Source organism: Heteronotia binoei, chromosome 10 (assembly GCF_032191835.1).
Source record: "Heteronotia binoei isolate CCM8104 ecotype False Entrance Well chromosome 10, APGP_CSIRO_Hbin_v1, whole genome shotgun sequence".
NCBI classification, from domain to species: Eukaryota; Metazoa; Chordata; class Lepidosauria; order Squamata; family Gekkonidae; genus Heteronotia; species Heteronotia binoei.
In genome coordinates, this window is record NC_083232.1 from 84,511,971 (window position 1) to 84,538,079 (window position 26,109).

General features: G+C 44.2%; 1 protein-coding gene across 9 annotated transcripts in view; it reads left to right on the forward strand.

The window, feature by feature from the left end:
* The window catches only part of HECW1 (HECT, C2 and WW domain containing E3 ubiquitin protein ligase 1), a 321,722-nt gene that overhangs the window by 200,153 nt on the left and 95,460 nt on the right, over positions 1 to 26,109 (forward strand). For 5 of the 9 annotated variants that reach the window (XM_060247682.1, XM_060247678.1, XM_060247681.1 and 2 more), the window contains 3 exons: positions 17,345 to 17,487; positions 20,226 to 20,326; positions 23,046 to 24,422. In XM_060247682.1, the coding sequence (XP_060103665.1) occupies positions 17,345 to 17,487; positions 20,226 to 20,326; positions 23,046 to 24,422 (1,621 nt within the window). The remainder of the gene's footprint in view (positions 1 to 17,344; positions 17,488 to 20,225; positions 20,327 to 23,045; positions 24,423 to 26,109) is intronic. The other 4 variants (XM_060247683.1, XM_060247684.1, XM_060247686.1 and 1 more) reach the window with 3 other exon arrangements.

Below are 26,109 nucleotides of genomic sequence, written 5' to 3' on the forward strand. Positions count from 1 at the left end.
TCGCTATCCTCAGCTGATCTCAAATGAAAGGATATGGGAAGAGCTAAGGGGCAGGAGGGGGGGGGGACGAAGAGCATTGCTGATCTCAAGCTTGTCAGATTCACCCCCAAGGTTCTTCTCTTGGTTATTGGGTGAGTACTTCATTCAAATGGCAATAAATGTCTTCTGAATACAATCATTAGAACTTCCTGTCACAGTGACGCCTCATCGTCTCACAGAGAACTGTTGCAGTCGTGTGGATTACCGTCTTCAGGCATCAGGCGACCTAGACTTCATATCTATCCTGTGGGAGTGAGAAAACAAATGTCAGATTTTTTATGTTAGGGAAAGTCACTGCATTGGACTTTACACCGCTGTGTGAATGGGAAAGGTAATCAGTCCCCTGGTGTTTTACATTTGCTCATGCTCCATATGCTGCATATTGCCTAAGAAAACAAAGTTGCAATGCATGGGAAGATTCTTGGTTTGAACCTTTATGTTGAAACGTTTTAGCTTTTTCCGGTACTTTTTCAGAGCCAGTTTGGTGTAGTGGCTAAGTGTGCGGACTCTTATCTGGGAGAACTGGGTTTGATTCCCTACTCCTCCACTTGCACTTGCTGGAATGGCCTTGGGTTAGCCATAGCTATCACAGGAGTTGTCCTTGAAAGGCAGCTGCTGTGAGAGCCCTCTCAGCCCCACCCACCTCACAGGGTGTCTGTTGTGGGGGGAGAAGATATAGGAGATTGTAAGCCACTCTGAGTCTCTGATTCAGGGAGAAGGGTGGGATATAAATCTGCAATTCTTCTTCTTCTTCTTAATTCTAACTTATTTTTCATAACATATTTTGTTTGCTGCTTTGCCCAGATCAGAACGAGCAGCGGGCAGTTCTTACTCTGCTCAAAATTGTATTTGTAACTACTAATTACAAACTTCTTCTGAAATAACTTAAAAAAAAAAAAGGCTCATTTTGGCACATTCTTTCAATGCCAATTCAGAAGTCTGGTGTGGGACCACGTAGGCCACAGTGTACTGTCCAGGTAGCTCAGTGTTTCCTTTTCCCTCTGTGTACATTGTGTGCCATGGTGCTGTAGCCCTGGTGGCTGCTGGAGCGTGATCGGTTTGCTGTTCTGGAGGTCAGTTTATTTTCCCCAGATGGTAATTTGGAAAGCCCCCAGCCCCCCACCCAAGCCTCATTCATTTGCTTTTGTAAAGGTCACCTTGATATGACACATGTCCTGTCCTTGAGACATACACGGAATTCAAGGTTTCCATGATGATGGATTACAGATGGGCCATTATTCTGTAAATTGAAATGCCATTTTTAAAAAACCAGCAAGTCTTTTTTAGCTCTCAAACTGTTGGGGGCAGGTTCTCATTGAGACCAAGAGAGTGATCAAGTTCTGAGAATGCCCAACCACACTTCACAAAGTCTTGGCATATTCTAGAACAGGGGTGGCCAAATTTGCTTAATGTAAGAGCCACATAGAATAAATGTCAGATGTTTGAGAGCCACAAGACATGGAGGGAGGGAGGAAAGAAGGAAAATAGATAGGGAGGGAGATGGAGGGAGAGATGGAAAGAAAGCAGCTTTAGCTTTAAATGCATTCTCCAAGCCACTGGCTGGCTTGATTTGGAGAAGTGATTTAAAGAGACAAATGCCTTGTCCAAGCCAGTTGACGGGGTGGTGGGGGCTTCGAGAGCCACACAATATGTATGAAAGAGCCACATGTGGCTCCTGAGCTCCTTTCCCTGAATCCTCTGCAGTGAATAGGAATTCCATGGCAGAAATATGGGTGTGGCTTAGCTAATCAGTCAGTGTATTAAAAAGGCCCCAAAATAGAGACATTTGGAAAACCATAGTCTGAGGTCATTACAGTTAGAATCCAGAAAAGGTTAAGCAGAGCTGAATTCTCACTTCATTTATTATGGTTTGTAACAGCTATCTGGTACCATCGTCATGATTCGTCTTTGTATTACGGGTTGTACCAGATTTTCACAAACAAAAATCAAACTTAGGGATGAACAGTGGGGGAAAGGTGTCATGAGATCTTACCTGTTTATAGTCGCTTCTTCCCCTATAGCTGCAGCTTTGCTGCTTTTGAAAAGCAAACAAGGGGTTCTCCCTGGGAGACTTCCTGCCAACTGAGGGATTAGGTGGGCAGTGTGATGATATCATGTCTTTGAAAATCCAGTTAGATTTAGTGATACTAATTGAAGCCATATCAGATTGTGGGCAGGAAACGCTAGCCCCACGCTCAACTGGCTACATAGCATTAGCCAAGGACCCTATCAGAGTTGGCCACACAATGGAGTCACAGAGCCAAATCTGAGTGATGAAAGCCTTCATTCTGAATGGGTGAACATTTTGTCCCATTTTGGAGAACCGTATACATAGTTAACAACAGGGCTTTTTTGTAGCAGGAACTCCTTTGTATAATAGGCTACACCCCTTGATGTAGCCTTCCAAGAACTTATAGAACTCTTCTTACAGGGCCTACTGTAAGCTCTTGGAGGATTGGCTACATCAGGGGTGTGTGGCCTATTATGCAAAGGAGTTCCTGCTACAAAAAAAAGCCCTGGTTAACAAAATGGAGTGCTGGGGATGGGGGAGGGGGAGGGGTTGCACACTTTTCAAGGGGTATGAAGTTTTTCATGAACTTCTCATTTTGGTTCAGCTCCGGTTCTTTTCAGCTGCTTACAGTCTTGCACTTGTGAGGCAACTTGCAAATGACTTCAGGCTTAGGCACTCATGAGTAACCTCGTTCTATCTACTGCTGAGAATTGCTTCTCATATCCCATAGTGCTTTGCAGTGGCTGTAGGCAACAAGGAAATCAGGTCAGCATTACAAGACTGCCATGTCCCAATTTTCTTTTTTAACTAAAAGACCAGTTATCTGACAGGCTGTTATTTCCCCAGAGCATGTTGTCTAAGCCAGAAGTATACTGTAATGTGGTAAATAAGAGCAGGGTAATGAGAAGGTAGATACATAATCTACTGTGAAACATTCATCATCAGCTGCCATGAAGTAGGCATGTCTAAATATATATTCTGGGTGAAATGTATTTATAGTTCAACTTTTTCCATCATATGTTATTTTGGCTGGTTGGTAGCCATTCAAGAGAGGCTCCATTTTCTTATTCTTTTCCCCCTCCACTGCCTCCCATTTTACCAGTTGTGTGAAGACAAGCCACAGAGGAAAGAAATGTGGCTGTTACACTGGAGAATGCCCTCCAAAAGGGATGGATACGGACGCTGTGTTCTGACTGGAATGGCACCATTAGAATGTGTAATTGCTTTGTTCAATCTGTACTCTAAATTTTTGTTCGGGTCACTGTTGGTTAAATATTTCTGTGGCACCAGCATCAGAAGATACTCTCACCTGTTGGACAGCAAACTGTTTTTACAATGGAATTGTAGGAGAGGGGGAAAAACCAAACGTGGGACTATACAAAGCCATTCTCTTATACCACTAATTTCACCCCACTGACATAGGTTATGCTCATTTGGTTTAGCCCCTTTATTTCTCAGGTCAAATTGTGTAAGAAATCCTTTCAAAATGCATGCTTGATTATAGTAAGCAGGAAAACTGGTAAAGATTTGGCGCAAACAGTGCATTTCCTGTCATGGGCAGTGCCTTGTCCTCATGGACATTCCTGCAAGAGGCAGATGTGGCAGTCTTCCATCCCTTACAGTATGTCACACCAGGGGTTCTTTGAACCTTTTTAGGAGGTGTGCAGGACTGATGCTGGAAGTGAAAGGTGGAGAAGTCCCAATGCACCATTGTTTCTCAGGCTTAGATACATAATATCAGTACGGTTGCCTAGGACTCTGGGAGGGTGGAGCGCCAAACTGGGCTCCCCACCCCCTCCTGGTGCCCCAGCCAAGCACCTAGTTTGCCTGCCTCCTCCTCCTGCCGGCCGCTACCACCACCTTCCCCTCCGTTCCCTTCTCTTTGCCTCCCCACCCCCCATGGCTCCGTGCCTCCTCACTGTGCCTACTCCTCCTCCCTCCCCCACCCCATGTCGATTTCAATGCCTGAACTGGCTCTAGTGCCGCAATCCGGCTATCTAAACCACCACCACCCCCGGCCCAAAAACTGTCACAATGGAAACAAAAAATGAGATGGCAAAAATAGCATTTCAGGTATTAGAATAGCTTTTTCACATAGTGTCAGCGCATCGTATTTTCCTTTGCCACCACATCAGATTCTTTGAGTAGGCGTTTTTCTTATTCAATTTATTTCCTTATCAGTGAGTTCACTATCCCTGGGGGGATGGGTTCCATGGAAGCATTAAAAATTGGCTGGTGTGTTGGGTGTCTTTAAGTGAGTTTAAAGTGCTATCTGTTAAATGAGATGCACGACATAGGCCCTGGCAATTTATGCTCTTTCGGATGGCGGCTGAGAGGTTCGTAGTCACTAAATTACAATGCCTGTATGTACTATCTGATAATTGGCAGAGTAGCGTTTGCCGACCCATGTCTTCATTTCCCATTCTGTTAACAGCCATTTTATTATCCTTTTGATGCAGAAGGGTAAATTATTTTTCACCCTTCAGAGGTTAGATGGAAGTGCAGCTGTTGAGCATACACAAATGAAACGTGTGCTGGTTAAGATAAATAAAAAGGGCAATAGAAGCCTATTTGACTTCTGTATTCCTAGTATGATGAGCACACTGAAATTGCAAGCCATCTGTTATAACTGGTAAAGACACATCCAGCTGGGCAGCCGTGTTGGTCTGAAGCAGTAGAATAACTTTTGAGTCCAGTGGCACCTTTAAAACCAACGAAGTTTTAGTCAAGGTGTGAGCTTTCGTGTGCACACACTTCCTCAGTGTCTGATGTCCAGCGTGTGCCTATGAAAGCTCACACCCTGAATGAAACTTGTTGGACTCAACGGTGGTTCAACTGTGAAAAACATTCACCTTTTTTATACACACTAACAGATTCCCTGCTAGCCTTATGCTGCTCTCACACTCCTCTTCTCCACAGAGCTTCTGTTAGATTTCACATTAGCTGCCCCGGGGCTGCAACTCACTTCGCCTCCTTTGCGCAGCAAACAGAAACCAGTTTTTAGAGGATCTTGTTTGCTGCACGAAAGAGGCGGAGCAGGTTGCAGCCCCGGGGCAGCTAGTGTGAAATCCGATGGAGAAGAGGAGCATGAGAGCGGCATAAGGCTAGTGGGATATTGGTCACTGTATGTACAGTGAAGGTTCAAAAAGAGTACTTCTTTAAAAGTGCCTGCTACCCACTAGAACGGTCTTCTCTTTTACTGTCTCCAGGCCACCTAAAGAATTTGAACCCTCCCTCTTCGTACCCCCGCTGACATTTTTGTATCTTCAGAATTATTATTCTTCAACTGATTTGCCTCTCCCTGCTGAAAACACTAACATTGTATTGCCGGCATGTTGTCTTCATGTCGTGAAAGAACTAGAGTAGTCTTTAATCTGTGGAATTTTTTTTTTAAGTCTACGTAGGAGATACATGAAAGAAAGGATCCATTTACCACTGAAAGTTGGCAAGAATGGGGCACAGAAACAGTTTATTGAGAGACGGTATCCCTTATTTAAAATACTAGAATAGTAACAAACCACAAGCAGATAAAAGGGTTTATCTTAAGATATATCTGAATAAGAAATGCAGAATTATGTGGGAAATAAGTATTTGATTTGATATGTATATATTAAAAAGGTAAAGGTAGTCCCCTGTGCAAGCACCAGTTGCTTTCAACTTCGGGGTGACGTTGGTTTTCACGGCAGACTTTTTACGGGGTGGTTTGCCATTGCCTTCCCCAGTCATCTACACTTTCCTCCCAGCAAGCTGGGTACTCATTTTACCAACCTCGGAAGGATGGAAGGCTGAGTCAACCTGGAGCCGGCTACCTGAACCAGCTTCCACTGAGCTCAAACTCAGGTCATAAGAGGGCTCCGACTGCAGTACTGCAGCTTTACCGCTCTGCGCCACGGGGCTCATGTATATATTAGCAGTAGCTAATACCCTTCTAACTTTCTGGATTATAGTGGAAAAACATTTTTGTTGTTGAAATGATGGGTATTATAAGTTGCGTGGCTATGAGCCACTTGTCTTGCCTTGGCTCATGGAGGGAGTCACTGAAGGCCCAAATAAGTTCCCTTTGGCCTTCACAGTCATGCACTCTGTTCTTGGGAAGAGGTTCATCTGAAAGTAGAAGATATTGGATTTATATCCCACTGTCTAGTGCAAATCTCAGATTCTTAGAGCGGCTCACAATCTATCTTCCTCCTTTACAACAGACACCCTGTGAGGTAGGTGGGTCAGAAAGAGCTCTAAGAGAAGTTTCCCTCTCAAGGGCAGCTGTACGAGAGCTATAGGTATCCCAAGACCATTCTAGCATCTTCAAGTGGAGGAATGGGGAATCAAACCCAGTTCTCCCAGATAAGAGTCCACACACTTAACCACTACTAGGCCTCAGATTCAACGGTAGCTCGCAGGAGAGCAGCTCCTGAACCTTTCTGAGAGCTCCACCTCCTCCTTCCCACCTTGTCCATTGAATAGTAGGTTCAGCTGCCTAACAATCCCTGGATGAGCTCCACCGCCTATATTTCTGCAAAATGACCCCTGACCGCTACACCAAACTGTCAAAAGAGATGCTTATTATTCCAGATAGGAGTGGCTTGAGGAGTAGAGCTCTGAAGAAGAGGGGATGAGTTTGGATCATTTCAGGAGATGACATATCAGCTGCCTCTTCTACACAGTGGCCAGAGTGTTATGATCCCTGTGTGCCCACAGAGGGCACATTTGAATTCTGTGGCAATCCTCTCCATGAGCCGCAGGTGAGGACCAGATCGTGCTTCATTCACAGGTCTTTGCACATAATTTAACTGGAATGATTTAATCATTCATGTCACTCTGTTGTTTGCCTCTTTCGGTATCGAGGAATTTCAACCATTGTGCAGGTGGCTGCATACGGACACAGTCTCTGCGCCACCTCACAGCAAATGGCCCAAAGAGTTTCCTTCTAATTCGCTACTAGGCTTCCCATGCAAATGTAAGTGACACCTTTCAGAGCCCACTGAAGTCAACAGATGTGCATGTAACTCTGCTGAGGACTGCATTCTGCTAAGCCACCCCGTGCAAATAGGAAGAGGGAAATTACTATACTGTTGCTTTGGTCCTCTTTCTCCATATGTTTCCTGCCATTGTGCAGCATTAGCAGATTGACCATGGGCACTGGTGCAAAACATTACTGCAGAATCTGATTTAGTAATTCAGCAGCGGATGAGAAGAAGTTAAAGAGGCGAACGCACCAGTTCAGTGAAATCATACTGATGGCGGGTTTCATGAGTGGATATTACACTCTGGCTTTTCAGCTGGTAACAATGGCGTCGAAGCATGCTTTGGATTGGTGTATGTTCAAGTTACCACAATTCTGCGTGTTCTTGTAGAAACCAGTGGCTGGGCCTTGTTTTGCAAGCTTGTCACTTTTAACAGGGATTTTGCTTCCTTTTCTTTCTTTTTTCATGCTACGTAAGGAAGGACGTGATTTGATACCTGAATTCTTGTTTCCGCTTTAAGGAACAACCAAATCAACATTAATGAACAAATGCTGATCTTTGCTTAATGACTTTATGGCCAATTGGGCTACCCTGTGGAATCCAGAGGGTAGGGTATTTCAGACGGTGACAGACCCAGCCCCTGGTGGGCTGGTGAAGTGAGTCCAGGCAGGGAGGTGGAAGAAGTCTGAGGACAGCCAGCCAGACAAAAGAATGAGGGCTGGGGAGTGTGGCTCTGGAGCTGCTGAGGAAAGAGGTCCAGCCAGGGCACCTGAGGCACAGAAAACAGGTGAGCCCAGGGGCTAATAGGAGGGGCTGTGCAGCTATGGTTTGACTGTACTGGATTGGAGGGGGTGGTGGACCCCCAGAGAGGGGCTCGAGAAGGCCTGGGACTTGAGCTTTAGCCAAGGACCCTGCTAGGCCTGCAAGCAGAGATTCGGGAGACACAGGAAGTAGTGGAGGGCACAGAGGTTGTGACTGTGAGTATGGCCCATGGGGGCCTTAGGAAAAGAAGCTAGGGCAGGGGGTCAAACTCATTTGTTATGAGGGCCAGATCTGACATAAAAGAGACCTTGTTGGACCAGGCTATGACTGGTTGGGCCGAGCAATGTCAGGCCGGGTCATGTGTGTACCTATTTAAGATTAGGTAGCAGAGATATAAATTTTATAAAGAACACAGACAAATATATTTTTTTAAAAAACTTAAAACATTAGCACTCATTGGTTTTAAAGGTACTTTCTTTGTATTTCTCCCATGGGATCCAGGGACCTGGGCAAAGGAAGCTCTGGCTCTTTCCTTCCTTCTCCAAGGGAGGAGCCTCAGCCAATGGAGAAAATAGAGGTTTTGTTCTGTAGCTCCTGTGCGATTGAGCAAGCCTTGCAAAGCGAGCTGTTATGCAGAAGGAAGCAAGATATAGGGAGAAAGAAACAGATGACAACCAGTTGCTCAGGGGCCTGATAGGAGCCCTCCAGGGGCCTGATTCAGCCCCTAAACTGCATGTTTGACACCCCTGAGCTAGGGGCCAGGCCTGTGAGGAACCCATAGGGACCTATGGGGCGAGGGACCCGGTCTCAGGCTTCCCCAAGCACTGAGAAGTGCATTTTATTTCTGATATTTGTAACTTTAAGGTGCTTTTATTTATAAGCTGCCTTGAGCAGGATTTTGGAGAAACAGCATAAAAATGTCCCAAATTAATAAATGAATAAATGTTAGAGCATTTTCTGGAGAGCCAGTTTGGTGTAGTTATTAAGAATAGCAGACTCTAATCTAGAGAACCAGATTTGATTCCCGACGCCACCACATGCAGCTGCTGGGTGACCTTGGGACAGTCACAGTTCTCTCAGAGCTGTTCTCTCAAGAGCAATTCTCTGATAGTTCTCTCAGTCCCACCTACCTAACAGGGAGTTTGTTGTGGGGAGAGGAAGGGAAGGAGACCATAAGCCACTCTGAGACTCTTGAGTGAAGGGTGGGGTATAAATCCAATCTCCTCTTCTTCTTCTGGACCATGCAGCGGGAAGGGCAGCAGAGGCACAGTGGGGTGGTGGCCTCAGGTGGCAGCCCATGTGCAGCCATCACTGTCACGGATACAATCCTATACAAAGGGCTTTTTTGGTAGCAGGAACTCCTTTGCAGATTAGACCACACCCTTCCAATGTAGCCAATCCTCCAAGAGCTTACAGTGCTCCTAGTACAGGCTCTACTGTAAGCTCCAGGAGGATTGGCTACATCAGGGGTGTTGTGTAGGGGCTATGCATTGCTATACCAGCCCTCTCCCCATTGGGGCAGCCATAGAAGCCATTGTAGGCCTGAAGGCTAAGAGGAGGAGGAGGAGGAGGAGAAGAAGATGATGATGATATTGGATTTATATTCCTCCCTATACTCTGAATCTCAGAGTCTCAGAGCAGTCACAATGTCCTTTACCTCCCCGCACCCCACACCAGACACCCTGTGAGATAGGTGGGGCTGAAAGAGCTCTCCCAGAAGCTGCCCTTTCAAGGACAACTCCTACGAGAGCGATGGCTGACCCAAGACCATTCCAGCAGGTGCAAGTGGAGGAGTGGGGAATCAAACCCAGTTCTCCCAGATAAGAGTCCACACACTTAACTACTGCACCAAACTGGCTCTCTGTGCTGCCTGGACACCTGCTGTGGCCCAGGGAAGTCCAAAAGAAGGTCCAAGCCTGGACAGTGAGCTCCATGCACACATGACCCTCTGGGGCAAAGTCCAGCCCAATCGCTTGTTTTCTCACGTCCCTGGATTGTAGGGAGTATAAGGAAGCCCAGCATAATTGTCTTTACAAAAGAATAGCCTCTGTGTCCCCCCCCCCCCCCCCCCAGAGCTGGAAGATGAAGTAGTTGAATGTACAAAAGTGATTCTTCAGCAAGGATTTTGAGTATGGTGATTAAAAAGAACAATGAAACGTTGCTTTGGGTTCCAATTTATGAGGAGTCAGCAGGAGAGGAAAAACGGATTTCCACAGCTCCTAATTGCCTTGAACTTGGTTGTTTACTTCTGTATATTCCACAACAGCCCTTGCTGGTCAATTTCCATCAATCACAAGATCAAGCAGGAGCTAAGAGTCAGCTCTTCCTTTTATTAGCAAACGCCGTCTCTATAAATAGACTACTCAAGCCGGATTTAGTTCCTAGCGCAGGCATTCTGGACGGGATCCCAGGTTTTCTCTCTTTCCTCCCCTGAGTTTCCCTCTCCGCACACACCCGCACACGCACCTGAATGTAAAGGCCCTTGGCATTTCTTTGGAGAAGGCAGAACGTGATCGGACAGTTGTATTTCTGTTGTGTTGAAAGCAGGACAGATCAAGTGGGTGCCGTAAAGACAACTGGCGGAAGGAGTGGTTCACAGTTATGGTCATATCCAGGGCCTTTTTGTGTAGCAGGAACTCCTTTGCATATTAGGCCATGCCCCCTGATGTAGCCAATCCTCCAAGAGCTTACAGGGCTCTTGTTACAGGGCCTACTGTAAGCTCCAGGAGGATTGGCTACATCAGGGGTGTGTGGCCTAACAGGCAAAGGAGTTCCCGCCACAAAAAAAAGCCCTGGTTATATCTATAGATACAGTTTTATCTCAGCCTTCCTCCAGTTCACTCAGGGTGACAAACAGCGTTCAACGAGCCTGCGAGGCAGATTAGGCTGAGAGAGAGAGAGAGTGAATGGCCCAGTGTTACCCAGTGAGCATCATGGCAGAGTAGGGATTTAAACTTTCGTCTCCTGCATCCTGGTGGCTTCTACACCGGCCTCTGAGAATACAGCAGTTAACCGTTCCTGACTCATTCCATAACTCTCAGCCGAGCATAAGTGCGCGTGAGTTCATATTCTAACATTCATGCACGCGAAGTATAAAAACCATCTACCGCTTAAAGTAATCAGTTTGAACAGCGGATGAGAACAAAAATAAAAGGATATTGCAGCTGGAATAATCTGTGACTCACAGGCAAGGAAACAGAAGAATTCTGATGCATGTTCCATGAAGTCAGGAGGAGTTAAAAAAAATAAAGAGTTTGTCATAATCAAGCAGACAACAACAACACACACACACACACACACAGAGCTCTTGGTATGAATTATTCATTGCAACAACTCAGCATGCACTCAAGGGTACCATATAATTCTTAATTACATTTTTTTTAATTCACAGATATACAGGCTGTCATAGCTGTTGCAGAGGCAGGGGGAAAGCTTGGATGTTTCTGATTGGAATTGTTGAACTGTAGGCAAACAGAAAAGAAACGTGCTGTATTTCAGGGCGTAGAGTTAACTAGCCATTCACATTAGCTGATAGCAGCAGAAAGTCGCATGGGAGTTTTGGGGAACATCTGCTGCTGCGTGTGGAGGAATGAATGGACTGGGTTTTAAATCAGGCAGAAGTCAGCTGGGAGGATTGTAGCTGCTTTGTTTATCCCCCGCTGTTCTTGCCAATAGGGGCCCGAAGCAGCTGACATCCTACTCCTGTTCATCCTCACAACAACCCTGTGTGTGACTGGCCCAAGTATGTGACTGGCCCAAGATCGCCCAGTAAACTCCCATGGCAGAGTGGGAATTTGAACTCGGGTCTCCCCAGAGCCCCGTGGCGCAGAGTGTTAAAGCTGCAGTACTGCAATCCTAAGCTCTGCTCACAACCTGAGTTCGATCCCCGGCGGAAGCTGGGTTTTCAGGTAGCCAGCTCGAGGTTGACTCAGCCTTCCACCCTTCCGAGGTCGGTAAAATGAGTACCCAGCTTGCTGGGGGGGGGGGAATGGAGATGACTGGGGAAGGCAATGGCAAACCACCCCGTAAAAAGTCTGCCATGAAAACGTTGTGAAAGCAATGTCACCCTATAATAATAATAATAATAATAATAAATTTTATTTCTATCCCGCCCTCCCCACCTCGGCAGGCTCAGGGCGGCTAACAACACTTTATAAAAACGTACAATAATAGATAAAACCTTTAAATTTAACAATATAAAAACATTAAACTTAATAACATTAAATCCAATAATCCAGTACATGCGGTTAAGTAACTTCGACTGACAGTGCTGATGGTGTTTAATGCTAGTTCTGCCAGTTTATACACAGCGGTATAGGTCTTTAAAACCGCATTGGCGGATCCTTGATTAACAAACTTCTTTAGCAGTCCGAATGTGCAAGTTTAAAAAGGGTGGTCTTGCAGGCCCTGCGGATCGAGGTTCTGCAGGGCCCACACCTCCTCGGGGAGTTGGTTCCATAGGGCCGGGGCCGCGATTGAAAAGGCCCGTGTTCTAGTATTCTGGTATTTACTCTCCTTCGGCCCAGGGATAGTCATTAGGTTTTTCCCGGCTGACCTCAGTGCTCTCTGGGGTTCGGAAACAACTGGTGCTTGCACAGGGGACCTTTCCTTTCCTTTTCCTCCCCAGAGAGGCAGCACAGTATAAGGGTTACCGAATAGTAACCAGAGCTGTCTGCTTAGCTTCTGAGTTCTGGTGAGATTGGGCTAGCCTGAACCATCCAGATCAGGGCTCTCATGTCGTACCTCAGAAGTAATGATTTATTATACTTTAATTACCTGACCAGTGAGAAAACAATTGAGATGCATTTTACAGAAGCACAATAATACAATTCAAAGACAAAAAACAAACAGGAATACAGCAGCCTTTGAAAGGGGAGCCATTTAGACCTTAGACTTCAAATGGTACTCTAACCCAGTGTTCCCTCTAAGCTGAGTTAGCGTGACCTAGCTCACAGATTTTGAGCCTCCAGCTCACACATTTTTATCTTAACTCAGGAAAAATGACCCCAGAGCACAATAATTGGCACAGTAGCTCACAACTTTTAATGGCAATAGCTCAAAAAGTAGACTTTCTGCTCCCAAGGCTCTGCAGCTTAGAGGGAACATTGCGGAAAGTATTCATGTGTTCATCATTCTTATATTTTAATTTATATTACAATTAGTAGATTTGAAGGAAAGGAGAAGGGTAAGATTATTGGCTTTCCCCTGAATATCATGTCTATCACACTTTAAAGACTTACAATGCATCGTGTATATTGTATATTATATATTATATCAGAAATCATCCTCATTATCTGATGATTTCAGGTGCAGACACTTCAGAAGTGCTCCTTGATTAATCTGTAAAGGAGGGATGTTAATATCGTGCCCATTTTGTCTTTTGAACTTTTATTTCTGACTCATAAAGCACCACCTGCATGATCTTCTATGACTGTACCAAATAACATAACAAGGTATTTAATTCAGTGAGACTCGTTTAGTGTGTCTGATTCTGCCTCTGTATTGCTCTTCAAACTTTCGCATTTTTATTTCTTAAGCTAATGAAGTCTGGACAATAAACTGAAATGTGACTCATTTGTTAATCAGTGTTGTAGTAGTTGTCCTTAAGAAGCATCAAGGGTTTTTTTCATCTACATTAATCCTATGAATGGGAATAAATGATCAAAAAAAACCCCTCAGAATTCTTAATGCTGGCTGCTTTGGCACTGTGGATCACACTCTTTTAGCAGCATGTAGAAATTGAGGATGTTGTGAAATGTTGGCATTTCCTTGAATTTAATGCCTCTACATACATCTTTCTAAAGAAAGAGCACAAATCAGAAGAAAAAATAGAAACTGATGTTTAGCTGTTCAGGGCAAATTGTTGGGAAGCGTAGGCATGCAAGTAGTAATATATTCACAGCTTTTAATGCCAATCAAATCTCTTCATACAAATAGGTCACAAGTGACAATATGAATGGTATGCTAAGGTGGCAGTAGTAGAAAGCATGCATTTTACTGTATTCTACCTTTTCCACTGGTTTTGCATTGCCTTCCCTACATGGAAGCAATACTCCCTCTAAGCTGTGGAGTCTTGTGAGCAAAAATTCTACTTTGAGCTACTGGCATTAAAGTTGTGAGATACTGCATAAATAAGTTTGCTCTGGGGCCATTTCTCCTGAGCTGACAAAAAATTGTGAGCCAGAGACTAAAAAACTGTGAGCTAGCTCACACTAACTTAGCTTAGGGGGAACACTGCATGGGAGTGGTGTGACTGCTCAAGTTTGTGGTTCACGAGAAAGCTTTCTGCTGCATTAGGGCTCAAAAAACGAAGCAAAAGAAAAGAAACATGCAGTTGCTTAGGAGATAGTTTTGGTGGCCACACCCATTGACTTGGCTACCAAGATGGCAGGATTTGGATATAGTCTGTGGGGCAAATCAGAGAGAGATTTGGCCTCCAGTTTACCTAGGGAGGTCCATTGATCTCTGCCTGATCTGTCAGCTGAGCATAGCATGATATGGTGAGTGGTGCCAGATGTGATTGCTGACTCATGTTACAAACTTGGTAGTGCAAGTGCACCATTGGCTTAGCTGCTATGACATCACTGAGGGTCTGAGCAGATCTGGATTAGGCAGCTGAGTGCTAATAGACTTATGAAAACCCAGACGGTATTGTCTGACACTGCGTTACTGCAAATTTCAGTCAAAAGCTATTGACCTCAAATAAAGAGATGAGACTGATGGTGTGTGTGAGATCTGGAACAAGCACATGCTTGGTGTCATAGTCTTCCCTCCAGAAATAGAAAATGAACTATTGGGGATCAGGATTCAACAAAGGAAGCCCTTTAGCGATTTCAACTCACTATTATTGTATTACCTCTGTCTCCGCTGAAATAGTTTTATATAATTGAGCCATGTTATGGTCACCTCAAATTACATAAAGGAAATGAAGCCTTAACTCTTCTACATTTTTTACCCTCCATATGTATGATTTAACTACTTGTTATTGCAGAGCTTTTCTGTTTGTGAGACTGAATGTTATACTCTTGATGGTTTTACAAGGATTTTCAAATAGGCCCTGTTCTGATACAATTTGTCCCTGCACCCTTAACAAGATCGATACAGCTTTCTATGTCCATTTTGAATGCTGGTGTTTTTTAAAAGAACATTAGGGAATACTGTACCAAGCCAGTTATTACTGGCCAGTTATCCTCCTGTATCTTGGAAACTTTGCTTTATTTGTTTAGAGATAATGACCTTAAAATTACTTTGGTCATAGCAAAATTTGCTCCAGTCCCTTTATCCCTTGCATCCAAAAAATTATGAATATGATGAGAGGCAGGTTGGGCTGTACAAAACAGCGGTGTCAAACTCATTTGTTATGAGGACAGGATCTGACATGAATGAGGCTTTGTGGGGCAGGTCCATGCATATCATACAGTTTATATCATTGCTGTCAGGTAGCTGAGATATAAACTTTATAAAGGCTACAGGAAAACTCAAAGATATATATATTTTTAATTTAAAATACAAACATGCTTAAAACTCTTGCAATATTTTGTTTAAAATGAAAAGGTGGAGAATAGTGGGATTTGGCAGTGTAATTTTTAAAATAAAACATCAGGAAAAAGCACAAGGATCACAGCAGAAACTGAAAGTATAAAATTCTGTGAGCCTAGGAAAGCGTGACATGACTGGGCATCGCAAGGTTCTCCCCAGCCCTGCCCACCCCGGGTCTAATCAGATTGGCAGTGTCTCTCCAGTGTAATATTCCCCTTTGGCTGTGGGTTCCCATGTTAGAGTACTCACTAGGCACCAGTTCTCAGGTCCATTCAGCAGAGACAAGCTGGCTCAAAGCATCAACCCTTTATTTGTAAGGACACGGCTCCAGGAAGCAACAGCTTCGGCTGCCAATAGGAATGCTGGAAAGTGAAACTGAGCTCCACTCAATTGAAACACATTGCAGCACAGACAAAGTTGCAAGGAAAACATGGAATGGATTTTCCATTAAAGTCTCTGGGCCCTGGCACAGAGACCTTAATGGAAAATCCATTCTGCATTTTCTTTGCAGCTTTGCAAGCCCAGAAAAGCTTCCTGCTGTAGCCAGACAAGGCAGAAGAAACTGGGAATTTCAGCAGCCTTGGAGCTTCAAAGGATGAGGACAGGAGGGGAAGGAGGGGGGAGAAAAGAGCCGTGGGACTGATTCGGGCCAGACATCTGACACCTCTGGTACAGAAGAAGTTAGTTGGATGTATACTGACACTGCCCACTTGAATAAGAATTTTCTGTTGATCAAGATTTTTAGGTCATTATCATATGTTCACCTAGGAGAAAATCCCATTGGGACTCACTTCTGAGTAAACATGTATAAGATTGCACGGCAAGAGCCTTGAGTCTTAAAGGGAGAAGTTAAAGCAACTTAGGGTGGAAGGATCATGGCAGCAGCCTTTAGGAACTAGCTGTGTGTGAGCTCCAAAACAGAGCCTGGGGTTTAAAATAAAATACAATAAAAACAAAGCATGCAAACGCCACCCCTGTCTATGACCACCGTCACCTCTGCATATGGAGCTGCTGTGACCAGAGAGATTGTCACCATGATTTGAGCAGTTATTCTTCACATGTGGAATCTCATGAATGGTGCCATCACATCAGTGTTTCCTGACTGCTGGTGCAGCAGAAGCACTCTCCTTTCTCCCACAGACTCACTGAACCTTAACCCAAACGTTTTGTGTTGATTCTCTTTCAAAAGGTTGCGTGAACTGGTCCTCGCTTTGGGGAATGGCTAAAATACAAAACATTTGGAATTTAGCTCTTACGCATTTCTGCGTGTTTTGTAAGTGTCTTAACATTAACTTTGTGTCGTGGGAATTGTCTCCATATACCAAAGATCTAAACCCAAAAGTTTCTCATTGTTTTTGCTCAAGGGATTGAGCTGAATTGGTTGTCTTTGCTGTTTGAATCCATTCCCCAGAGTCTTTTTAAAGCATTCAGTTGGACCATGTGATCTTATTTTTTTTTGTTTTTCATGGAGTTTATAATAATAATAATAATAATAATAATAATAATAATAATAATAATAATAATAAATTTATTTTTGTATCCCGCCCTCCCCTGCCAAAGGCAGGCTCAGGGTGGCTCACAAGACATGGTACAACCATGATTTCAATAAAATACAATAAAACAGATCAAAATACAATTAAATTACATTTATAAATTAAGTTAAAATTAGATAAAACAGCCGTTATGTGTTAGTAATTAAGGTGCTAGAATTAACAGACATGTATTAGATGGCTAGAAGTCAATTTAGCCAGGTTCCATCTTAAAGGCGAGCTGAAAGAGGGTGGTTTTGCAAGCCCTGCGAAACTGATTCAGGTCCCGCAGGGCTCGCACCTCCTCTGGGAGTTGATTCCACCATCGGGGGGCCATTGTTGAGAAGGCTTGCTCCCTCGTTGTTTTCAATCTAGCCTCTCTTGGTCCAGGGATTTTAAAAAGGTTTATGAAGTAGCTGTATGGCGATACCTGGTCATATAGGCTTGGAACTGACCCAGCACATCTGTAACCCGTTTTCCTTCTTGTTTTCTTTCTTTCACAGCTGTTCAGCTTTGTTTCCCTACCCACTGACGTCCTGGAAATTGAGGTGAAAGACAAGTTTGCAAAAAGCCGGCCGATCATTAAGCGCTTCTTGGGGAAGCTTTCCATGCCAGTTCAGCGGCTGCTGGAGAGACATGCCATAGGGTAAATCTGTGGGGCATAGCCTTGCGTTCTTTGTCACTTTCATGATGAAAGGAAAGTGATAGTTGTTTCTGAACCAACATGTCGGTATGGAGGGGTTCATATTTGGTGAGATGATGGCAGGGTGGCTGTTGGAAAAATATTACGTTGAATTTTATTTTATTGCCTTGATTGTAATGTGTTGATCTTGTCAATCAACAATTATATGGGCTTTAATACAAAATGAACATTTAGTTAAGGAACAGAGTTGGAACATTTGAACTTATACAAATGCAGAATAAGGAACCAGTTGCATATCAGCTGCAGGATGCAGCCTGGGGTTTGAAATAATGCTTGAGAGGGTATATTGCTTGATTCCCCACCTGCATGTTTGCAGGTGTTATGCTTGTGATGCCTGATAGTTGTTTCACCTAACTAAGCCATTAAACAGTACTCTCCATGATAACATTGTGTGATCTGGTTTTCAGGCTCTGTTTCAAGTTACTAGATTTCTGTGCATTTTCCTTCTCCAAAAGAGCCATCAGTGGCCTCTGGACCCACTGTAGACAGAATCACAATGACTCTGAGCTCTCACTGTATAGCTATTTACTGTATCGTTATATCCGGGCTGTTTGATCAGTATATCCACAATTTTTCATTAAAATCTGCTTCCATTCCTGAGGACTGGAAGGTTGCTAATGTAATCCCAATCTTTAAAAAATGTTCCAGGGGAGATCTGGGAAATTGTAGGCCAGTCAGTATAACTGATACCAGGTAAATTGGTGGAATCAATTATTAAAGAGAGAATTAGTAGGCACATTGATAAACAAAAGCTACTTAGGAAGAATTAGCATGGATTTTGTAAAGGAAGAACTTGTCTCACTAACCTGTTCTTTGTGTTCTTTGAGGGGGTGAACAAACATGTGGATGGATGACCCAATAGATGTTGTTTACCTAGACTTCCAAAACATTTTTGATAAAGTTGCTCATCAAAGGCTCCTAAGTAAAAGCAGTAGTCGTGGGATAAGGGGACAAGTCCTCTTGTGGATTAAAAACTGGTTAATTAACAGGAAAAAAGAGAGTATAGATGGGCAGTTTTCACAGCGGAGAATGGTAAGCAGTAGGGTACCTCAGGCTCAGTACTGAGTCAGGTGGTTTTTTAACTTGTTACAAAATCTTGGTCACTGTGCGACACAGGTTGTTGGACTGGATGGGCCATCAGCAGAGGTCTATCAGTGACTGTTAGCAATGAAGTAGCTTGGTTTGCAGGTGACACCGAGTTGTTCAGGGCAATGAGAACCAGGGAGGGTTGTGAGGTGCTCCAAAGGGATCTATCAAGGCAGGATGAGTGGGCGTCAGCATGGCAAATGGGGTTCGATGTGGGCAATTGAAAAGTAATCCACATTGGAGCAAAAAATCCTAACTATAAATACACATTGATGGGGTCCGAACTGGCAAAGACTGACCAGGACAGAGATCTTGGGAGTTGTTGTAGATAACTCACTAAAAATATCAACCTAGTGTGCAACAGCAATAAAAAAAAGGCAAATGCTATGCTGGAGATTATTAAGAAGTGAATTGAAAACAAATCAGCAAGTATCATAATGCCCCTATATAAATTGATGGTGTGGCCTCATTTGGAATACTGTGTACTGTTCTGGTCACCACACCTCAAAAATGATATCATAGCATTGTAAAAAGTGCAGAAAAGGGCAACTAGAATGATTAAGGGGGAAGAGTGCAGAAAAGAGCAACTAAAATGACACTTTCCCTGTGAAGAACGGTTAAAGAGGTTAGGGCTCTTTAGCCTGGAGAAATGATGACTGAGGGTGACATGATAAAGGTTTTCAAAATTATGCATGGGATAGGAAGGTAGAGAAAGAATTGCTTTTCTCCCTTTCTCACAATACAAGAACTTGTGGGCACTCCATGAAATTGATGAGTAGTAGATATAGAACTGATTAAAGAAAGTACTTCTTCACCCAAAGAGTAACGAACATATGGAATTCACTGCCACAGGAAGTGGTGGCAGCTACAAACATAGACAGCTTCAAGAGGGGATTAGATAAACATATGGAGCAGAGGTCTATCAGTGACTGTTAACTATAAGGTATGGATGGAACACTATGTCTGAAGCAGTGATACTCAATAGTGGGAGGGCTTCTGGAGTCTGGCCCCACTGGCGGACGTCTAATTTTTTGACCACTGTGTGACACAGGTTGTTTGACTGGATGGGCCATTGGCCTGATCCAAAATGGTTTCTCTTGTGTTCTTATCAAGCATGACTTTATCATGAAATTTTCTTGGCACCCATCGCATACAGAGGACCAAATTTGTTTTGTATTAGCTATAGAACTGTATTGTGATTCTTCTGACTGCTCTATAGACTAGTGGTTTCCTTACAGAATCCTTTTCTCACTGATTTCTTCTATCCTGACTGTCTACCATGAAAAACCTACTTCACGGTGGGGGGTTCTGGAACATCAGTGTACATTTCATATATGAAGATCACACTCAATCTCTTGTGCCTCATTGTTGACCCAGATGAACTGCATATTAAATCTATAATACACCAACACTTTCTGATTGCTACACATCCCCAGGGAAGTTTGTCTACCATTGCCATCTTCATGCTGAAAAGCCTCCACGATAACTGCAGTATTCTTTGAAGCACAATGAGTGGATCTTTCTAATAAATAGTATTATTAAGTTACTGCTGTAATAAATAACATAATTATAAATGTGCCACTTATGTGTTACAGGGACAGGGTTGTCAGCTATACTCTGGGGCGCAGGTTGCCAACAGATCATGTCAGTGGGCAGTTGCAGTTTCGATTTGGGATCACGTCTTCAATTCATCCAGGTATGGACCATGGGATACTTGGAAGTGATGGGCTTGCCTAGGGTACTTTGCCATGTGTGAAGGAATGTCTTGGGGAGGGACGGTGGCTCAGTGGTAGAGCATCTGCTTGGGAAGCAGAAGGTCCCAGGTTCAATCCCTGGCATCTCCAAAAAAGGGTCCAGGCAAATAGGTGTGAAAAACCTCACCTTGAGACCCTGGAGAGCCGCTGCAAGTCTGAGAAGACAATACTGACTTCGATGGACCAAGGGTCTGATTCAGTATAAGGCAGCTTCATATTCATTAACGGTAGTGTATTATAAATGAGGAATAGCTTCTGAGTTCTGTCTGCTTTTGGATTTTCAGTATAGGGTTTGGCCTGCATTTCTTTTACTAAAGCATTGTTCATTTTGGCTGGTGAATTAAAAGTCATACTCAGTTGCCACTTGTCTTCAACCATGATGCCAGTAGGTCAAGGTCCTTTGAGAGATAAAAAGCAATCCTATACAGAGTTACTCCTGTCTAAGCCTATGGGGAATAAGTGGAGTAAGTGGTAGTGCTTTATTCTGCTCTGGTAAGACCTCACCTGAAGTATTGTGTTCAGTTTTGGGCACCACATTTTAAGAAGGATATAGACAAGCTGGAATGGGTCCAGAGGAGGCCAATGAAGATGGTGCAGGGTCTGGAGACCAAGTCCTATGAAGAAAGGTTGAAGGAGCTAGGCATGTTTAGCCTGTAGAGGAAGCGGCTGAGAGGTGATATGATCACCATCTTCAAGGACTTGAAGAGCTGTCATATAGAGGATGGTGTGGAATTGTTTTCTGTGGCCCCAGAAGGTAGGACCAGCACCAGTGGGTTGAAATTAAATCAAAAGAGTTTCCAGTTCAAAATTAGGAAGAACTTCCTGACAGAGCGATTCTTCAGGGGAACAGGCTTCTTCAGGAGGTGGTGGGCTCTCCTTCCTTAGAGGTTTTTAAACAGAGGCTAGATGGCCATCTGACAGCGATGAAGATCCTGTGAATTTAGGGAGAGGTGTTTGTGAGTTTCCTACATTGTGCAGGGGGTTGGACTAGATGACCCTGGAGGTCCCTTCCAACTCTGTGCTTCTGTGATTCTGTGTTATTCTTTGTGGCTTACTTCCAGGAAAGTGTCTTTAGGGTTACATCCTAGTGAGTAGAGTGTACAACTTGGACCAGGGAGATTTCTTCTTGAATGTCAGGTTACTAAATGAGCTCTTTTGGATGGCCATGCAAAATTAGATGTTGCTCACTCACCCAGTCTACCTCTAAGGAGTATTCTGAGGACACCCCATAGAACATAGGGTGTTCTAGAGAACACAGAAGACCCCTGAGCTTCTGGGAGGAAGGATCAAATATTAATATGAGGGTTCAAAGAACTCTCAGTTGGTAGACCAGAAATACATGTGGATGTTGTTTTCTTAGTAAAGGAAAGAGGGAGAGAAAGAGAGAACAGAAAAACTAAGAACAGTTAATTATTGTTGAGTTTAAAAGTTTGAGAGGGGAGGAAAATCTGAGTTAGGCAGTTCCATCCATTTTCAAAATATAAGCAAGATACCTTGTACAGACTAAAAAGTTATCTTGGACAGATCCTCTAGAGCAGGGGTCCCCATCCCCCAGGCCGTGGGCCAGTACTGGTCCGTGGCCTGTTATCAGCTGGGCCGTGAGTCATATAATGATTTCATTATATATTACAATGTAGTAATAATAATAAGACATTGGATTTATATCCTGCCTCAACTCCACATTTCAGAGTCTCAGAATGGCTCACAATCTCCTTTCTCTTCTTCCCCCACAACAGACACCCAGTGAGGTGGGTGGGGCTGAGAGGGCTCTCACAGCAGCTGCCCTTTCAAGGACAACCTCTGCCAGAGCTATGGCTGACCCAAGGCCATTCCAGCAGCTGCAAGTGGAGGAGTGGGGAATCGAACCTGATTCTCCCAGATAAGGGTCTGCACACTTAACCACCATACCAAACTAACAGAAATAAAGTGCTCAATTGTATCATCCCAAAACCATCACACACAAGGTCCCTGGAAAGACTGTCTTTCACAAAACTGGTCCCTGGTGCCAAAAAGGTTGGGGTCCACTTCTCTAGAGTGTGGGATATGACTCTTTTAAATACATATTGTAACACAATGTATTATAACACGTAACTATGATATCAAGATAACCATCATAGTACATGAGAGGATTGCATGAACTACTGTGTCAGACTCATGATATTTAAGCTCTAGAGCTAGATATTTTATTCATCATTCATTTTCCCCACCAAAGCAAGCAGACCTTCTCAGGATATTTGATGTTGGAGTGATACATTCACTTTTGAAATGTTATAAAAGTTGGCTTTGCTTTATGGAGTTTGTATTAAATCAGATAGCATTGTAAATTAGGCTATCAACCAAATGCTGCTAGAACTGAAATTTTAGGACCTCAAATCAACCTGATTTAGATAAAAATGTTATTTAAATTTAGAAATTAGGTTTTTAAAAATGGAGTTGAGGACTTTTTTTGTTTTTGAAGTCATTGCTTTTTATCCACCCTCTTTCAGGAGGTTGTGTGAACTGGTCCATGGTTCAGAGCTTGGCTAAAATAGGGAGCATTTGGAACTTAGCTCTTACATATTTCCATACATGTTTTTGATAATGCGGTGTCATGCTGTCTAAACCTGAGATTCAGCAAACAGATTCATTTAGCTCAGTATCTCCCTCTCTTTTTGCTCCCAGCAGATGATGAAGAGGTCTCGATCACTGCAGATCCCGAATCAACTGAATTCCAGGAAAGCCCCATGAATAACTCGGTGGAGGAGATCTTTGGTGAGCCTCCGTGCGCCAGCACAGTGAGCTCAGAAAGCACAGCTCCAGAGAAGCTAAACGGATGCCCCGTGATCTGCATCAGTGTTGATAGTTCTGGTGCTGGGGATCCCACCCAGAACAGCTTCTTAAAAGAAGAGCTAGCAGGAAATGGGGAGATTGAGGCAGTGCCAGCAGATGCGGTTGATCCCATGGAATCCATCCCAGGGGAAATGATGCCTTCCCTGAGTGCTGTGGAACTTACCGAGCAACTGACTCTGCTGGCGTGCACGCCTCCCGAATCTGAAGTTAGGGAAAATAATAAAGTCAATTCTGTTACTCAGGGAGACAGTGACATCTTAACCTGCATAGAAACTCTGTCTATCGATGAGGTGACTGGAGACACGCAAACTGTCAAGGATCAGGAGAAAAGTCAAGATGACGGGGCCTCAGCCCAGGAGGAACAGGAAGAGGAAGAAGAGGAGGAGAGCAAACTGCAGCTAAGGACAGCCGTGAAAAGGAAAAACAGGCCATGTTCCTTGCCAGTGTCTGAGCTTGAGACCGTGATAGCCTCTGCTTGCGGAGAACCAGAGACACCTCGCACCCACTATATCCGGATACACAATCTCCTGCACAGTTTGCCTTCTGCCCAGATGAGCAGTGACGGAGAAGGAGAGGAAGATCAGGGCAGTGTCGAGAACGACGAAGAACCGACAGTCAAAGAAGTGTCAGAAAAGGACGTCGTCAGTGACATGGAAACCTTGCTGGCTGAACCCCCCACGGAAGACGCAGCTGAAGAGAACTTTGTTCGAGGGACAGTGCCTCAAAGCAGCTCCATTGAACAACTTGCGGACTTGAACGAACCTCTTCTGGATGGCGAAGGTCCCAGGACTGAGAGCGAGAGTGAGCTGAGTCCCAGGCCGAACGGTGACTGCGAAATGTGTGGCACGTCCTGCTACAGTCCATCCTGCTACAGCACTTCCTGTTACAGCACCTCCTGTTACAGCACTTCCTGTTACAGCACTTCTGGTCCGGAGAGTACCAACCGGTTCTCAAGCCATACCCGGTTCTCCTCTGTTGACAGTGCCAGGATTTCTGAAAGCACAGTTTTTTCTTCACAGGATGATGAGGAAGAGGAGAACAGCGCCTTTGAGTCAGTACCAGACTCGGTGCAAAGCCCCGAGTTTGACAGGGAACAGGTGGATGGCTCCACCCACTGGCCTGAGGAACTGGTGGCTCGTGGAATGAATCTGCAGAGAACGGTGGAAAGCGTAGAGTCTCCAGTAGCAGGCCCCAGCAACAGAAGAGAAGGTTAGATTTGGAGAAACAGTACCTTAACTATCTCTTATAGGCATTAACAGATGATCAGGGTCTTTCTCTTGGAGGCGTGCTCACTTTCATTTGGGGACTTTAAACCTGGCTTAGGAAGAGAAGAGCTAAATACTAAGTGATTGCCTGAAGAGATTGTTTTTCAGTATAAGAACTGAGGTGTGATGCCTGATAGATACTTCCTTTGATTGTGCTTTTGTGTAATACGCAAAGGAGGAAATGAGCTCCCACACACATAACTGGATAATCGTGCACGTCACCACAAGGGGAGAGGCACAGATTAAAGTTTGTCACTTTCCATCCCAGACACTGGGTACCCTTTCTTTAAAACACTGGATGTTGTAGGAGGCAAGGTAGCTTCTCCCCTTCCTCTTCCCCCCCCCCCCCCGATATCTGTTGTCCACATCTCTCCCTCACTTGGGACACCTGGAATCATGCCCATCACAACACGAAAGGGGGGAAGGGCTAGGGAAGTAATGGATGTCCTTGGCTCCCTTACCTCGGAAAGGATCAGGAGATTTAAAAGTATGTAGCCATTGGCAGGTGATAAGGATCCACCAAACTGCCCTTTTGTTTCTCTGGGCCTTTCTTCTTGATTGCATATATGACACATTCCATTTCATCTTCAGAGAGAGAGAGAGTGTATGTGTGTGTGTGTGAGAGAGAGAGGAATAGAAGGGGAGGGTCATGTGAAGGGCTGCCTCATCATCTGGTGTATTAAACTGTTGCAGTTTATAGCCCGTGAGGACATGTCTCAATAAGGCTTTTTCTTGTGTGTGTGCCATCATCTCTAATCTCTAACCGTTTCATATTTTTAGAAGTCTCTTTATTGTGTTTTTGTCCTGTTGTTATCTGTTTGTATTATATAAGATGTTAGCCACCTCAGATCCCATTTGGGGGGAGGGGAGGGGATAGAAATTTGATAATTTAAATAAGGGGTCTCCTTCCTAATTGGAGACCTCCTTTTTTAACCGCATCAGTAGCAGTACTCTGCTTGCGTGGCAATAGGCAACATATTGCTTTTATCAAACAACGTAATGGCTTGATATGGCAAGCAAAGCATAACCTCTGTATCATTGTGGTGGAACTCAAAATATCTCCTTATTACCAGGAAAATTGGGGCTGTTGTGCATGAAGATGTATGTACAAATTCATCCAGAATCCACCTGTGGCTTCTCCCCATGCCAGCATTAATCCCATCTTCTAAAAATTAATCCCACCTTCCAAAATTTAATGCTGGCATTTGGAGGGACCACTGCATGGGTTTCTCTCATGTGGGACAGGGAGTCTTGCAGTACTCCAGAGGTACAGAAGCTATAGCTCCTACGCCACCCAGGTAAGAAAAGAAACTAGTCTAATTTGAATAAATGCTGCCACTTATATCATGATAAATAACTAACAGCAAAGTCCTAGGTAGACTGACTCCAGTCTAAGTTTCATTTCCCTCAGTGGACTGGTATAATTCTGTTTAGGGTTGCACTGTAAGTAAGAGCCAGTTTGAGAGCCAGTTTGGTGTAGTGGTTAAGTGTGCAGACTCTTATCTGGGAGAACCGGGTTTGATTCCCCACTCCTCCACTTGCAGCTGCTGGAATGGCCTTGGATTAGCCATAGCTATTGCAGGAGTTGTCCTTGAAAGGGAAGCTGCTGTGAGAGCCCTCTCAGCCCCACC